This window comes from Saccoglossus kowalevskii, chromosome 2 (assembly GCF_978046115.1).
Source record: "Saccoglossus kowalevskii chromosome 2, keSacKowa6.1, whole genome shotgun sequence".
Taxonomy (NCBI): domain Eukaryota; kingdom Metazoa; phylum Hemichordata; class Enteropneusta; family Harrimaniidae; genus Saccoglossus; species Saccoglossus kowalevskii.
The window spans coordinates 27,572,311-27,590,592 of NC_140642.1; the positions used below are offsets into that span (position 1 = coordinate 27,572,311).

Here is an 18,282-nt window from a genome sequence, read left to right on the forward strand (position 1 = left end):
AAGATTGCTGATCTAAAGTTTTCGGTGGACAAACTTACCGACCGACTACAAAGAAACTGAACGTGTTCACATCTTGGGTATGGCTGCGCGACATCGTATGATTATCGGATTATTGCAAAGTTTCATCTTAGAGAAGCTAAAATAATCGCACTGTCAGATTTTAAGAAAGTGAATATTGGGATTAGAAATGATTTTACAAAACGGCAACATAACATATTATGACAATTGAAAAGTCAATCATGAATAAAAATGGGACTACTTCAAAAGGACAAAAGTCACATTGTAACTGATAAATCCCGGAAACCAGTGGCGACTGAGCAAACCAAGGAAAGCTCTCGTGACTTTAATCGATCCACATGGAGTAGGACAGATTCAGTATATTTAAAAATTAAAATAATGGATTATTCTCATTGCAAATGACCTGCTTATCAAAAATCAATAATGACGTTACCACTGTACATTTTTAAGACATATAGAAATTGTTAGTTTCTGTTTCTGTTTTATTTCGTTCGACTAACTAACATATGGGCGGAATGAGAGAGTATAGATATATTGTTGAAGATCAATTGTTAAAGATTCTCGCTAAATTACCGGAGGTTTTGCGAGTAGTAATATATGGGTGATCTGAATGTTCCAACTGAATGCGTTTCTGATTAAATTATAATCATAATAAAGATTATGGGGTAAATGATGTAAATATGTACGATGTGGATATATTTAAGATCCCGAGTGTATCTCGAAACAAAACTATAAGTACTTTGTGTCGTTTTTTGCTATACTTGAGTGCCAAAGTTTCTACACTCAATGGGAGAGCAGACGCACGTATAAATTCTGTACACTTCCCATGTCTTACAGCAAATGGGGCAAGTGTCGTTGACCTTGTATTGATTTTCTTTCAACTATATGACAAAAATATCCCATTTTAAAATCAAATCACGTACAGAGTCTAATCATTCACCTATGTAATTTACGATGACAAACATCCACTGACTTCATAATCTTCAAAGTCATCATAACCATGCACTTATATACTAGTATATGATGGAAACAAAACAAAACGCGAACGGTCTTTATGGTTTGAAGATTAGTGCCAACAATTGAAATCTGAAAAATATAGAAACTTGTATATAGTTGTTTCCACAAAACATGGACATTTGAGTTTCTAAGTGTCTACTATGTAGTCCGAAAGAATTTCAAGCAACGTGCAAGGGGAAAAAGAAGTCATTTGTCACAAATAAAATATTTAATCTAAATAGCTTATTATCAGATCCAAGGCTTTTTTGGTCAACGCTGTCCAAATTAATTATTGATAATTACCACTGTGGTAGTAAATCCGGAAGCACACACATCCTATATGATCAATAGTGTCACCATGGCGTTCTTATTACCTTCATCAGATGATGGTATGACTATATTCATAATTTATTTCTTGAAATTAATACGAATCCAGACCTGTAGTTTAGTCAACTGACGAACCAGAGATTCTATAGGGGGTTGTCTGCCTATGGTAGATACCCCCGATCAAGAAAATACAGAATTAGATTTTCTGAATGGCCCTACCCCAAATGGTGACATTTTAGACCGTATTTAAAAATTGTAAAACGGCAAATCTCTGAGTCCTATGTTCAATTTTGAATCGGCGACTTCTCCGGTGGTCGAATTTTCATGTGGATTTAGTTTTAGATTAGCGGATTTTACTTATCAACGAAAAGAACTTTGTACTACAAATACATGATGACTTAAGAGAAAAAAAATACGAACACTATCGATGTAAGATAAACAGTTTTCTTTACTCCCAAATATATTACGGAGGGAGATGTCATGATCATAGGGATCCTTTATATAATATTTCTATTTATTGTTGAGTTTATTTGTTGAGCCATAATGCTGACCGACGTTTTAAGATCGACAATAACCAAAAAGAGCAAATACAACGCCCCTTGAGTGTTTGAAAATCAGTACTTCCAATACGCGCCCGTTCGGTTGGAAATATGCAGCCTGTTGTATATACAGATGCAGCCAATGGAGCTGTTCATCGGAAAAGCTGTTCCAAGAGGTTTTTGTTTAGTAGGGCAGGGGATTTTTTCTATTTTTTGTAGGGGGCGAGAAATATCAGTACCCCCTAGTAGGCAGGACAGATTTCTAAAAAAAAGTGCAAGGACAGGGAAACTTTTTTTTTAGTGGGTAGGGTACTTACATAAAAAATATCGCAGTGTGGGCAAAACAGCCTTTAGGGCAGGGTATAATTAAAAAAAAACGCATTGGGGGGAGGGGGGAATAACATATGCTAAATGTGGGCAGCCGTGTGCTATCAATAACTGAAAATTCGAGTTACCCACTGATCTGCTGAGTGGTTAATGTACTAGTATTCAAGAAGCCCATAGAAGCCAATGACAGAATGACTCGATGAATTACGCCACCAATCAGTGTTGTTTTTTTAATGAGGGGAGGGAAAAGATAAATTTGGTCAGCAGGAGGGCAAGAAAGGCAAGTTGGCGGTAGGGGAGTAGGCAAAAAAGTGTTTTTTTAACGAGGGCAGGGGAAAGATGAATTTGGTCAGCAGGAGGGGAGGCCAATATTTTCAGGTGCAGGGTAGCTTATGAACAGCTTTTAATTTCCCCTCTTTTCTTAATATTAATTAGCATACTTCGAAAGGCCCATAAAATAAATTTTGTCTCAGAAAATTTACTATTTCAATTTATTGCTCGTTGGCTGCACCTGTATATACATGTATTGAAGTTCGTCGTCGTAAATTATGGGGGACCAATCGAAACCAATTAATATTTCATATCACAGAGAATACATTCTTTACCTCTAGAATTTATTTGGGCCATTCTGTATTCCCGGCGACTTCATTGACGGACCTAAACGCAAAGTTGAGATCAGTCTGTAATTTATTAAGCGAGATCTACACCCGTTCCCACCACCTTACACACGGCAAATCATTAATTTTGTAGTTTTAGAAAAAGGTTGGGCCAAGCAACACGCATCGCTAGGACTTGGTATATTCAAGTGCGCCCTCTTTGGCAACACTTACAGATCTTTTTTTCAATCTAATACTAGTATTAGATCCAACTGGTTGCAGATTTTGTTTGAAGAAAACTAATTGGATTTAACCATTCTTTGCTGTTGTGGCTATCTATTGAGGTTATTTAATTTTGAAAGACAGCATTCAACAAAATTAACTATACACAAGACCCGAAATAGATGAACAAGTGTTAATATCAAAGTCCTCTAATAGTAAATGCAATAATATATCTAAACATTCCACGCAAAATTTTAGATGAACACAATTCTGAACAAAAATCAGCAACACCAATGAAGTTTTTCATAATTACACAAAAACATGTTTCTCAAATAATATTACATGTACTGTATAAATCTCAATGTCCATTAGAGAATAATTAAACACGAGTATAAAGTTTCCAAAAAATAGTACAGTAATATATATGCAAGCCAAATAAAATGCATACCAGATTTGACCGGAAAGTACACTGTACTTGTCACTTTTTTATTTATACTGCATAATGAAAACAACATATCAGCTTTGCTAAATTGACAGATCTTGGAGATTGTATTACTAACATCTAGCTCTCGCAGCTGCATTAATGTCTTCATTCTCTCCCCATTTATTTCTACGCCCTTCACAAATGTTTTATTTCAGTCAAATTTTACCCCATATATTGAAAATTACAATTGCTAGTTAATTTGGTTGACAGTTCATAAAGACTGTTGCGCCTTCCGTCTTTCTTTTCAAACTCAATCTTGAAGCACATCTTAGTCAGCCAAGGTTTGGTTATTCGGCCAATGCATAACCATAGACTGGCCCAGTCATGACAATTCTATTCTTTTATATAATTCCTTTTAAAAACAAGTTTGTTTTCTTAACAAATGTTTTATTGTAGTCAAATTTTACCCTATATATTGTACTTGCCAGTTAACTTGTTGACAGGTCATAGTGATTAAGATTCCCAAATTTGAAGATGATTAGATAAAAAAAAATGTTTGAGTTGTTGTAATCACAAGAAGACAATTTTAAGTAAAATTTGACCAATATCTTGAAAACTATACAGAAGAGATTTCAAACTGGTTATTATAATATCCAAGTTTGAACAAAATTATTATAACCACAAAGAATAATTTTAAAATGAAGTCAACTACAACGACATGCATTTTCTCTTCAGATATCTTGATCTTCATCTACAATGATATGAACACGGTAATAAAATTATTATAACAAAAAAAAAAGATAACATGGACTACAATCAAGTTTAATATAATTTATTACTGTAAACCTTTCCCTCCAGGGGTTATAGGTGAATGTTTGCATAGAGTGGAGTGGAAAAAATATACATTATCACCTTCTTGACTTAAAAATATAATCAAGATTTCAAGATGAGATTTTAATATGAAGTTAAAAATTAATGAAAATTAAAACCAATACATTTTTATTTATGTAAAATTACCAGAAAAATGCTAATAGGATACATTTATGTAAATATTATATTAAATCAAATTTAAATTACATACAGATATGAACAAGTCTCAATGAAGAATTAATCTTGCATATTGCTCTAATACAGGAAATAGGGTAAGTTTAGATAAACAAAGGTGAAGAAGCGTCCCTGCATTTTTTTAATGTGCGTGATATGACCTTGACTTTGAAAGTAATCAACATGGTTTAATACAGCAGAAATAGTTTTATCAATATGTCCAGTTTCAATGAAATAAGCCCATGTCTAACCAAAGATGCTAGCTAATACAAGAATATATGTGATATGGGTATTAGAAATTTGTTGCCCACATCCTGAAGCAAGAGACATCAAACAGAACATAATTATATTCCCTTTTATGTTTATCTCAGTATTTTCAAGTGTCTTTGGTCCCATCAAACACATTATCAGTGATAAAATTCCAATGTAAAATAATTTCTTTCAATATCATTTGTGCCAAGTAAACAATATGATTTGAAGGGTGATATATTATTTGATCTAAAGGTCTTGGTCCCAACATGATTGAAATGATGATATGCAGATAACTTTTTTCTTTTTATATATTTTATAGAACAAGTAATATATTCAGTACCACCAGTAATATATTTCCAAGAAATATCTATGAAATGAAATTTTATGACAATTTATATTTGAACAGCAAGTCCAGCAGAAGATATATTGTCTCCAGCTCCAGCTGTTTGTCTGACTTGCGTCGCAACAAGTACAGGAGCAAGACAAATATCATAGTCATATTCTTGCCAACATGAAACAGGTCTGTCAGCATTTAAAGGCATGCGTTTACTTCCTTCCTCCCTTGATATAGAGAACGAGTCATCCATAATAAGCTTAGCTTTGTTTGTATCAATTTCACTTGATCCAGAAACGTGTCTGAAAGCTGTGAGTGAAGCCTTAGCAGCAGCTGCCATGGTATTCTTCCATCCTTGATTTCTTGTTGTGATGATGACTTGATATGCTAATGTATGTGTGTGTATTCGAGTGATTGGTCTTTGACCATTTTCTGTGGTAATTGAGTGTAGAATATTATAAATGCTTCTCAAATGGTCAAGGACAGTTGCTATTCTTGGATAGGCATCAGAAACCAGAGTTATATTTCCATACATCAACAAAGAATAGAGATTAGCTAATTCTTGTTCATTCATACCAATAGAGTCTGAATAAGGAATAACGCTTTCAACCAAGTGACCTACCATTTCTTCTTCAGAAAATGATGCCAATTCAAAATGAATTTTTGTTGTTTTAGGAACATTTTGTAGCATCTTTTTGAGACTTGCAATCCGCTCTTTTCTTTGAGCTGAGAAAACAAAATTTCAGATACATATCATCATGGAAGAAAGTGAAGCTTGTATTTTGTGGAACAAATGTGCACAGTTGGACAGTGGAGTGCTTTACCTTTTTTCACACACAAGTCAACTTTTACTAACATGTACAAAATAAAACTGCATAATTTGTTTCCATATTATTTTGTTGCATTTTTTAATTAAAATGGCTGTCTATCTCACAAGTTTACCAAATACTAAATGCACTAACTTTATTTCAACATTAATGATATACAGATATATACTTATCATGTAGATATAAGATATTACACATGATGCCTTTGTTTGGTGAGGAAAATATGTTTTTAAAAGTATTATCAGAAACCAGCTACTATTTTTTTTATACTTATTGCTGATATGCCTAGATGTTTGATGTTGTTTTTTAAAATCATAAACCCATAGGTTTATGAATCAAATAGCATTGTTACTCTGCCAAGGAGAACATCCAGATTTGACATGACAAACTCAAGTCATTTGGCTATGTTCTGGGCATGCATTTATTGTATTTGAATTTCAGTGTGGTATGTATTTATAGCGACTTACCTGAGGGAAAATTGTCCATCATTTGTAGACCACTAACAATGAGTAACTGTGGATTAAATCCTGGTAACTTGGTTTGGAAAGCTTCTAAAGATGATAAAAGTGGATTTGATTCATCACTATGGACAATAAACCTGAAAGTGTAATAAATCTGTATTCATTGTCTGTTTCTACTTTTTAAATAACTTGTGACCTAGCTTTGTTTAAATGCAAGTGATTACAATGCATATTTATGTGAAATATTATGCTTTAAGGTAGAGATGCAGGTTTGTGGGCACTTGGGAGTGAAATTTTTCTTTTTTTGCTTTTTATTATCCAAACAGTCTTGGCTATATACTGTTAACATTTTGTAGAATTGTGAATAGTGGAACATACTCAAAAAACAATTTTAAAATATAGATAACAGGTGCAAACATTCTCTCCTTTGAATGCTTAGCAAGATTTAGCAGGGCTGTACATAAATAATAAAAATGAAACATGATGAAAAAAAGAAATGACGGGATCTCCATAATATGCACTATATTTAACTTTTTACAAAACGATAATACATTTAAATTTGGAACTGTTACAGTCATTTTAATTATGAGCATTAGCAAACTTCTTACTGAGTGAATGGTTATGCAAATTAGCAATTATCTCAGCTTCTTTTTAGTGCACATCCCAGAACTTTAAAAAAAAATAGCTCCTAGATGCTTTGACCTTTTGTTTTGAAATTTTCACAAATGATTGACAATGTGTTTATCTTCAAAACGCCGTCGGGGCATTGTTTCTGGTTGAACAGTGTTACAACAATCGTACAGACAACTAGCTGCCCTGCAAAATTGACAACTGGTAGACAGTTTTCAAGATGGCACTTTCTTCATAGTGAACAGATGTACCAGTAAACAAATTTTGACAGGAAACAGAAGCATGGTTTAGACGCTAATTTTTAAAAAATTTTTTTACAGTGTCCATAAAAAAAAAAAAATTGAAAATTCATACAATAAGCTTTCTGAAAATATATACCCGGTAGTTTTGTGGACAAGGGAGGTCATCTTGGTTTTCTAATTAACTAATTAAAATACCTGTCAGGTAAACTTTCAAGGCTTTACACAAAGTCCTTTGCCCAAGGCAATATTGCCTTTCGGACAACTGAAACTTGTTTGCCTTAAAACGTCAACTGCTGAAAGGTTTCATGGACAGCAAAAATGAGAGGAAAAAAAATAGGAGATGTGTTAACAGATCACAGTAATAATATAAGCAACATGCATTTCAGACAACAGAGTATAAATGTAAAGCCCTGGTCTGTTACAACTCCTTTCAGTTGTTATTGTATTTCACTTTTACTACTAGTAAATATTCAGACAAAGTTTAGCTGTGTCAAATTCTCAGTTTAAAGGCTGAAGCAATGTGCACACAAGACTCACTGGATGTAATTCAGTATCAAAATATCACCCATTTTAGTTTACTTTTTCATCATAAAACAACAAGTCAGTTTTTAGTTTGAATAGAGATGTTGGGGCTGTAGGTTAATCAGCTACATAGTGGTATTATGCATAATATAATGTTTACCTATTTGCTCGTGGTGTGCTATACTTTCCCCAAGTTTCACCTGCTTTGTATTCCATTATCAAATGTACATCGTCTTCTGAGAAAACATCACCTGCAACTAAAATAAAACATAAATGAAATTAATATTTGCTGAGCCAAACTCAGAGTAGATTCCAGCTGATGGGTGCTACCAGGGATACATAATGAATTACTTGCCTATAGTGTATTGGGTGTATAATTTGTTGAATTACTTGCCTATAGTGTATTGGGTGTATAATTTGCTGAATTACTTGCCTATAGTGTATTGGGTGTATAATTTGCTGAATTACTTGCCTATAGTGTATTGGGTGTATAATTTGCTGAATTACTTGCCTATAGTGTATTGGGTGTATAATTTGCTGAATTACTTGCCTATAGTGTATTGGGTGTATAATTTGCTGAATTACTTGCCTATAGTGTATTGGGTGTATAATTTGCTGAATTACTTGCCTATAGTGTATTGGGAGTATAATTTGCTGAATTACTTGCCTATAGTGTATTGGGTGTATAATTTGCTGAATTACTTGCCTATAGTGTATTGGGTGTATAATTTGCCGAATTACTTGCCTATAGTGTATTGGGTGTATAATTTGCTGAATTACTTGCCTATAGTGTATTGGGTGTATAAATTGCTGAATTACTTGCCTATAGTGTATTGGGTGTATAATTTGCTGAATTACTTGCCTATAGTGTATTGGGTGTATAATTTGCTGAATTACTTGCCTATAGTGTATTGGGTGTATAATGTGCTGGATTACTTGCCTATAGTGTATTGGGTGTATAATTTGCTGAATTACTTGCCTATAGTGTATTGGGTGTATAATTTGCTGAATTACTTGCCTATAGTGTATTGGGTGTATAATTTGCTGAATTACTTGCCTATAGTGTATTGGGTGTATAATTTGCTGAATTACTTGCCTATAGTGTATTGGGTGTATAATTTGCTGAATTACTTGCCTATAGTGTATTGGGTGCATAATTTGCTGAATTACTTGCCTATAGTGTATTGGGTGTATAATTTGCTGAATTACTTGCCTATAGTGTATTGGGTGTATAATTTGCTGAATTACTTGCCTATAGTGTATTGGGTGTATAATTCGCTGAATTACTTGCCTATAGTGTATTGGGTGTATAATTTGCTGAATTACTTGCCTATAGTGTATTGGGTGTATAATTTGCTGAATTACTTGCCTACAGTGTATTGGGTGTATAATTTGCTGAATTACTTGCCTATAGTGTATTGGGTGTATAATTTGCTGAATTACTTGCCTATAGTGTATTGGGTGTATAATTTGCTGAATTACTTGCCTATAGTGTATTGGGTGTATAATTTGCTGAATTACTTGCCTATAGTGTATTGGGTGTATAATTTACTGAATTACTTGCCTATAGTGTATTGGGTGTATAATTTGCTGAATTACTTGCCTATAGTGTATTGGGTGTATAATTTACTGAATTACTTGCCTATAGTGTATTGGGTGTATAATTTGCTGAATTACTTGCCTATAGTGTATTGGGTGTATAATTTGCTGAATTACTTGCCTATAGTGTATTGGGTGTATAATTTACTGAATTACTTGCCTATAGTGTATTGGGTGTATAATTTGCTGAATTACTTGCCTAATGTGTATTGGGTGTATAATTTACTGAATTACTTGCCTATAGTGTATTGGGTGTATAATTTGCTGAATTACTTGCCTATAGTGTATTGGGAGTATAATTTGCTGAATTACTTGCCTATAGTGTATTGGGTGTATAATTTGCCGAATTACTTGCCTATAGTGTATTGGGTGTATAATTTGCCGAATTACTTGCCTATAGTGTATTGGGTGTATAATTTGCTGAATTACTTGCCTATAGTGTATTGGGTGTATAAATTGCTGAATTACTTGCCTATAGTGTATTGGGTGTATAATTTGCTGAATTACTTGCCTATAGTGTATTGGGTGTATAATTTGCTGAATTACTTGCCTATAGTGTATTGGGTGTATAATTTGCTGAATTACTTGCCTATAGTGTATTGGGTGTATAATTTGCTGAATTACTTGCCTATAGTGTATTGGGTGTATAATTTGCTGAATTACTTGCCTATAGTGTATTGGGTGTATAATTTGCTGAATTACTTGCCTATAGTGTATTGGGTGTATAATTTGCTGAATTACTTGCCTATAGTGTATTGGGTGTATAATTTGCTGAATTACTTGCCTATAGTGTATTGGGTGCATAATTTGCTGAATTACTTGCCTATAGTGTATTGGGTGTATAATTTGCTGAATTACTTGCCTATAGTGTATTGGGTGTATAATTTGCTGAATTACTTGCCTATAGTGTATTGGGTGTATAATTCGCTGAATTACTTGCCTATAGTGTATTGGGTGTATAATTTGCTGAATTACTTGCCTATAGTGTATTGGGTGTATAATTTGCTGAATTACTTGCCTACAGTGTATTGGGTGTATAATTTGCTGAATTACTTGCCTATAGTGTATTGGGTGTATAATTTGCTGAATTACTTGCCTATAGTGTATTGGGTGTATAATTTGCTGAATTACTTGCCTATAGTGTATTGGGTGTATAATTTGCTGAATTACTTGCCTATAGTGTATTGGGTGTATAATTTACTGAATTACTTGCCTATAGTGTATTGGGTGTATAATTTGCTGAATTACTTGCCTATAGTGTATTGGGTGTATAATTTGCTGCAATATTCTGCCTGTGGTGTATTGCATGTATAGTTTGTGAAATTACTTTTCCCATAGTGTATTGGGTGTATAATTTGCACTAATCAGTGGACATCTATCACGATTTTTTAATATACCGTATTTATTCGGGTAAGAGCCCATGTCCGGGCAAACGCCCACCCCTAATTTTCCATGTTCAGGACACTTACCCGGATAAATACAATACATTGCAGATACAAATGTAGTGGAACTGATGTAGAAGCATTATCAACATGACTCCCATATCTTCCAAATTATGTTATTAACGCATAAATGAATGGGTGAATTTAAAATGACACATCTCTGTGCTAATATCAGCAAAATTCCTTGATTAGTATGACTCAGTGGTGGAAATTTTACAATAAGGAATAAATGAACATATAAACTGATACAGACATGCTACATGCAAAATATAAACATTTTTCCTGGGAAAATACTGGCAAAAATTTAAGCAGGAAAAATTCCACAAATATTGTTAATCAAAGAAAGCTTAGAAAGAACTCCCGTGTGCTGAGAGTATTGAAGACACATTACAAATTAATTCAAAATTACTTGTACTTGAGATATTGATGGAATAGCTGAAAACTAATTATGTAAATCAGGTAACTGATATGAACAGATTTATGTGTAAAACTAATAAGGTCTGCACAATGTACCAAGTTTCATTGAAATGTGATTAGAACCCCAAAAATATTAATTATTATGTTAATTAGAGAGTTAATATGAACAGGAACAGATTTTAACCCAAAATTAATCAGGCTGTCTATTGTCCTAGAGCATTTATGCACCAAGTTTTATTCAAATGTGATGATCAATACTTGAGATATCAGTATTAATTAATTATGTTAATTAAGTGAGTAAGAAGCATACATATGTACCAAAAACTAATATGGTGTATAGTCCTAGGTTCATTGAAATGTGATGGGTACTCTTTAAAAGTTTCATTGAAATCCAATGAGTGGTTTGTAGACATCAGTGCAACAGCCATAGAACAGCAAAAAATTAACTAATTATGCAAATTAGGTAATTAATAGGCACAATTATTTATCCCAAAATTAATCAGGTCTCTGCATAGTCCTCAAGTAACTATGTACCAAGTTTCATTGAAATGTGATCATTACTACTCGAAATATCAAAAGCTGAAAATTAATTAATTATGCAAATTAGGTAATTAATATGTACTGATATTACCCTAAACACTACCAGGTCTGTGCAATGTCATATGACATCTATGTACCAAGTTTTATTGAAATGTTATGATTAGTACTTGAGATATCAGTGGAAAAGCCGAAAATTGATTAATCATTATGTAAATTAGGTAATTAATAATATTAACAGATTTTTACCCAAAACTAATCAAATCTGCCCATTAGTTCACAGAGCATCCATGTGCCAAGTTTCATTGAAATCCAATGAGTGGTTCTTCAAAAATCAGTGGAACAGTCATAGAACAACTTAAAATCAGTTAATTATCATGCAAATTAGGTAATTAATATTTATAGATTTTTACCCAAAACTAATCAAATTTGCGTATTGGTTCAGAGCATCCCTGTGCCAAGTTTCATCAAAAACCAATGAGTGGTTCTTCAAATATCAGTGGAACAGTCATGGAACAGCTTGAAATCAGTTAATTATCATTCAAATTAGATAATTAATATTAATAGATTTTTACCCAAAACTAATCAAATCTGCGCACTAATTCAGAGCGTCCATGTGCCAAGTTTCATCAAAATCCAATGAGTGGTTCTTCAGATATCAGTGGAACAGTCTTGGAACAGCTAAAAATCAGCTAATTATCATGCAAATTAGGTAATTAATATTCATAGATTTTTACCAAAACCTAATCAACTCTGCGCATTATCCCAGAGCATCTATGTACCAAGTTTCACCAAAATTTGATTAGTGGTTCTTGAGATAACGGTGGAACAAAAAAAGTGACATACATGTACATACATACATACATACATACATACATACATACATACATACATACATACATACATACATACATACATACATACATACATACATACATACATACATACATACATACATACATACATACATACATACATACATACAGACATACAGACAGGGTAACTGCAAAGACTCCCTTTTGTGCTTCGCACACGGGAGTCAAAAATGATATAAACCAACCTTGAACACCATCATTCAATTCTTTCATATATCTTTTGGATAATGTACCTCCAAGCAAAACTTCACATCCTTCAATGGCTAATCGATTTGCGATAACTGGAGCATTGCCTCCCAGTGCCCCTCTAGAATCAGGAAGATCTTTTGCTACATCAACAAGTTTGGCGAAGAAGTTTTCGTCTGACATGAAGCGTCTGCAATAACAATAGTTAGTAGAATCAATTCAAGCAAAGATATAAAGAAATGAAAGTTATATACTGTACTGACTGTAGGTTGTCAACATTTTAAATATTAATTTATGTGCAGGTTTATTGAAATATGTAAAATTCCTCAAAATGGGATTAAATTGATAAAAACACACAGACAAATACATACAAAAGACACTGGCTTAAGTTAAGAAGTTAGATACATGTACCGAACCAATAAAACAGATTATTAAATATATTTAACTTTTCACAATATGGTTTTGGTTTATTTTTATTAACAAAAACCATATAACAAATATATGGTAAACATACTACTTTTTGCACTAGCACCTAAGGAACATTTTTACATGTAATATGAATTCTTGTGGAAATTGCCCCAAAAATGTCCCTTGCTGATCTGCTTTTTCCCCAGACATTTTTCCCCCAAACAAATATTTCTTACTGGGTAAAAATTCCTTGTCAAAAAAGTAAGAAAAATTGTCTCTTGAAGAAGATTAAGGGTGGAACCATTTGAAATAAATAGGAATTTTTTCACATACCACACGTATTCACACTATTTTTTTCCATACAAAAAATTTTAAATAGCAGCTGACTCTTCTACTCATCCTCAATTATTTTTAAGTATGGTTTCCTATCTGTTTCAAGAGAACATTTATTACAAGGTTTGTGTATAGCATTTGTACTTCATTCACTAACACTGGTTTATAGGTCATGTTTTGTTCTGTTTTCTGTCTGAGCATTTTTTTGTCTTTTATAACAGATGTAAAATACTGCATGTGACCACAGTCCATCTGATCACTCTATATGATTGAGGGACTGTGGTGTGACAAACACCATGTGTTGCATGAACACAGTTCAAATAAATTTAGTCAAAATAAGTGTTATGTCTAAGTTTGTATATACATGTATATAAATGTACCTCCGATAATACCATTGCAATTTTGACACATATATCGATGCGCGGACGTTTTACCACCACCAACCCGCAGATTCAATGATCGACTGCCCCTTATTTGAGTTTTGGTGGAACTACTACATGTAAGAAAATGCTTTCGTCGATTTTGTTAGTGTAGAATAAATCATTATTATCTATTCTAGTGAGAGAAAAAATTGCTGACTTGCAAAATTTTGCTCATATTGTTTGAAGCATGGAAGGTACTTCCATGTTTTAACATAGGTGGGCGACCCATTTCTGCATAGCCTGCATGACTGGCACTTTTATATTCCATTGTATTTTTGCGAAGGACGACACCACAATATTGAATGGGCAAGGTAAAACTTACTCAGCAGCAGCTCCATGTTTGAAGAAAAACGCAAATACTTCCGCGAGTTCACTGGATGAATTAATATAGTCGTGGTGAATCTCCTTGACAGGGGGTTGCAATGACATGGTGTGTAGTAATTCCAATGAGTCGACGAAAACATCTTCACAAGCGCCGAAACCAACTGCAACCTTCACTTTGGGAGTCACTGCATAATTCTGTTCCGCCCTCAACAGACTGTTGGATATTGCTAATAGGTGGTCTCTCAGCTGTTCGTCCAAATTTCGTTTATACACATATGCTGCAAAAACAATTATTATAGTAACTACGCTACCAAGCTTTACTGTCGATGCCATGATGACCCAAACAGCTGAGAGGTAGCAGCTGACGTGTTCAGTGGACCATTCCATTATTTATCGTGGGTGAGACCATTCAGAAATGGGTGATGAGTTAAGCGCAGGGGTTCTACGCGGGAGAGCATGGATGGTTTGGGGGAAATAATTCATTCCTGCAATATCGTCAAAGCTGAACAGATAGATTTAACTAGTTATTAAAATCTATGGCTATATTATACCTTGACTCAGAGGACTTATCAACTTCGCATTGAGTAATATAGGATATTTTAATAATAACAACCTTTATTGATATCGTATCCCTTCTGGGATCTAGATTAGAATACAATAAGGATATAAGGAACAATAAAATACATAAGTAATAATAATAATAAAATATAGCTGCATAGCAGCAATGACCGGTTTTCAAGACCATGGCACATGGCCAAGTCACATGCAATGCATGGCCAGGTATGACTGTTTGCAATAGCCCCCAAAATTAACGTTGGTCCCATGTTTGTATATGTGATAGTGTCCAAGATATTATTGCCATGCATATGTAATGAGTTATATGACCATATATAGTCATCAGGTATGTTTGTCAATTCTCTTGTCCAATGACTTCAATATAGCATTGGTTCCATGTTCCTACCTGCATCAGTGCCTAAGATATTAGAGGCATGCATATTTAATGAGTTCTATGACCATATATGGTTATCTCATATGTTGGACAATTCTCTTGTCCAATGTCTTCAGTATAGGTTTGGGTACATGTCCCTATCTTTAAAAGTGCTCGAGATATTATGGATATGCATACTTAATGTGTTCTATGACCATATATGGTAATCGAATATGTTGGTCAATCCTTTTGTCCAATGTCTTCAATATAGTATTGGTTCCATGTTTGTGCTTACAATAGTACTCGAGATATTAGAGACATGCATATTTAATGAGTTGTATGACCATATATGGTCATCGACTGTGTTGATCAATTATCTTGTCCAAAGTCTTCAATATAGGTTTGGGTACATGTTTCTATCTTTAAAAGTGTTCGAGATATATGGATATGCATATTTAATCAGTTCTATGACCATATATGGTCATCGAATATGTTGGTCAATTCTCTCGTCCTATGTCTTCAATATAGCGTTGATTCCATGTTTGAACTTGCAATAATGCCCGAGATATTAGAGACACGCATATTTAATGAGTTATATGACCATATATGGTCATACACTATGTTGATCAATTCTTTTGTTCAATGTCTTCAATATAGCATTGGTTCCATGTTTATACTTGCAATAGTGCCTGAGATATTAAAGACATGCATATTTAATGAGTTACATGACCATATATGGTCATCCAATATCTTGGTCAATTATCTTGTCCAATGTCTTCAATATAGCGTTAGTTCCATGTTTGTACTTGCAATAGTGCCTGAGATATTAGAGACATGCATATTTAATGAGTTGCATGACCATTTATGGTCATCCAATATTTTGGTCAATTCTCTTGTCCAATGTCTTCAATATAGCGTTAGTTCCATGTTTGTATATGCAATAGTTCTCAATATATGTCAATTCAATGTGTATCGTATATGGGCCCTCCCCCCTTTCCCATAATGCAACATTGCTGACTATTTTATATAAAATGTGAAAAATATTCATAAATCAACTGCTCCAAAACTACTGGTCGCACTTCCATGATTCTTTGATTAATCTGTAGTATGTATGATGTTCTTCAAAATTATGGCGTGGAATTTCGATACGATCAAAATTATGCAAATGAGATGCAAAACAATATTTCAGAAAATTCTAGAAAAAAAAGTCACATGACCGTTCAACTTTTTTTTTCTGATATACGTAGCTCTAGGGCCAATGCTTCTTTTAGGCGAAAGTTTGAGACTCCTAGGCCCTCAGAAAGGTGTTCAAATGAGCATGCCATTTTTCGCCTTAAATTCAAAATGGCCGCCGTACCACGTGATCAATATGCGTCATCTTAGGATATGCACTAGATCTCATCAACCTTTACAAACATATGAAAATTTTTTACAGATATGTGCAACGGTGTCGAAATGGCGCTTAGCGAAAAAATCTGGCGGAATAATAAAAAACATAACGATTACAATAGGTTTCCAAGACATGTGTCTTGAAAACCTAAAAAGAAATAAATAGTAATACTGTGAAAATATTATTATATAAATATTTTTATGGTGTTATTTTGAGGCAGCTGGTAAATTGCTTTTCATAAAATTCTCTCTTTTATTGAAACAGTCGCTGATAAACTTGGCAATTGCTTGGACGGTTTCAGAATTTTTGTTATTGAGAAGTGCTTTCAGATTACCGGATAAGTTTACGTTTTCAAACAAAGCATCTCTTTCAAATTTGTACTGGTTACAATTGAAGAGGAAGTGTTCTTCATCTTCAATTTCATTGGAGTCACAGACAGGGCATGTTCTATTTAAGACATCTATGTTGGGATATCGCCCAACTTCAATCTGAAGTATGTGGGCACTTATCCTCAGTTTAGTCATAGATGATCTGTGGATGGGGTTTTTAATAATTTCAAGGTATTTTTCAAGTGCAAAATCAGTTTTCAGCTGTCTGTAGGTACGAAGTTTATTTTTGTGATTAGTGCTTTTATTGTCATTATGCATTGTTTCTGTGCAGTGTTTCTCAAACATATTTTTTAGTTTTTTTGTAGCTAATGGGATAATACTGGTTTTTTCGCAAACATCACTAATTTCCAAAAGGTTCAGTAATTTTTTTATGCCTGTGGTCCAATTACTGACGTTTTCTTTGTCCAAATTGGTGCCAAGTTTGTAGGCCTCAGAGATCAGAGTGGTTTCATCCATATGTTTTATTTTCAGCCAGTAGTTAATCATACGTTTGATGCTTGAGATGATAAGTGGATATCTTCCCAGTTCAAGTAAACATGCCAAGTTTGTGGCTTTACAGTTTACTTGTAGTAGGTACTTGCACATTTTGTGATGTAATTTTTCCATAGGCAAGGATAGGATAGAACATTTTATTTGGATACACAGGGGGGATACACAAAACTGAACAATGCTTGAGTAAAGTCCAATATAAGAAACATAAAATAACACAACTCATCTAAAATAATTTATCAAAATTATCAAAAATGCTCTAAACATATTTGTCTACACTTGAGAAAATCCCGATAAACAATTTTTCAGTTGGCAAGATTTGGTAATCAGGTGAGTATATAAATAGTGCATCATGATAGGAATTTGTTCCTGTGTTCTGACAAACAGTTATGTTTACAATAAAAAATGCAATGTTTTTCATCACCCACGTCATTAGAGTCACACTTGTTGTTACATACCATGTCAATTTATTTATTCCGCTGTGACGGCCTGTTTTAATTGGCAAGAAGTGGGCTGAAATATGGAATTTGGTTACTGCTACTCTGTGTATTTTTGTTTGTTTTTTATATCATCCAGGTATTTTTCGAAGTTATAATTATTTTTGAATGTAGTATCTTTATATTTGCAGGAAATGTGTCCATCACATACCAAACATGGAACATTTGATATCAATCCGAAAATTTTGAAAAAATTGGTCATTATTTCATAATTCATTACTTTCGATACGGTAATTTGTACAGATCAAATGACGACCAAGTGAAAGCAATTATTTAATCGTAAAA

At 33.5% G+C, this 18,282-nt stretch overlaps 1 protein-coding gene across 1 annotated transcript; it reads right to left on the reverse strand.

Annotated features, from left to right (window-relative positions):
* Positions 1-4,999: 4,999 nt before the first annotated feature.
* LOC100369409 (ADP-dependent glucokinase-like) lies at positions 5,000-14,665 on the reverse strand. Its single transcript, XM_002732008.4, has 5 exons — positions 14,303-14,665; positions 12,817-13,007; positions 7,922-8,018; positions 6,374-6,504; positions 5,000-5,805 (listed from the first exon to the last, which is right to left on the reverse strand). The coding sequence occupies exons 1-5, from the start codon at positions 14,635-14,637 to the stop codon at positions 5,138-5,140; spliced, it is 1,422 nt and encodes a 473-aa protein (XP_002732054.1). The 5' UTR covers positions 14,638-14,665; the 3' UTR covers positions 5,000-5,137.
* Positions 14,666-18,282: the final 3,617 nt, after the last annotated feature.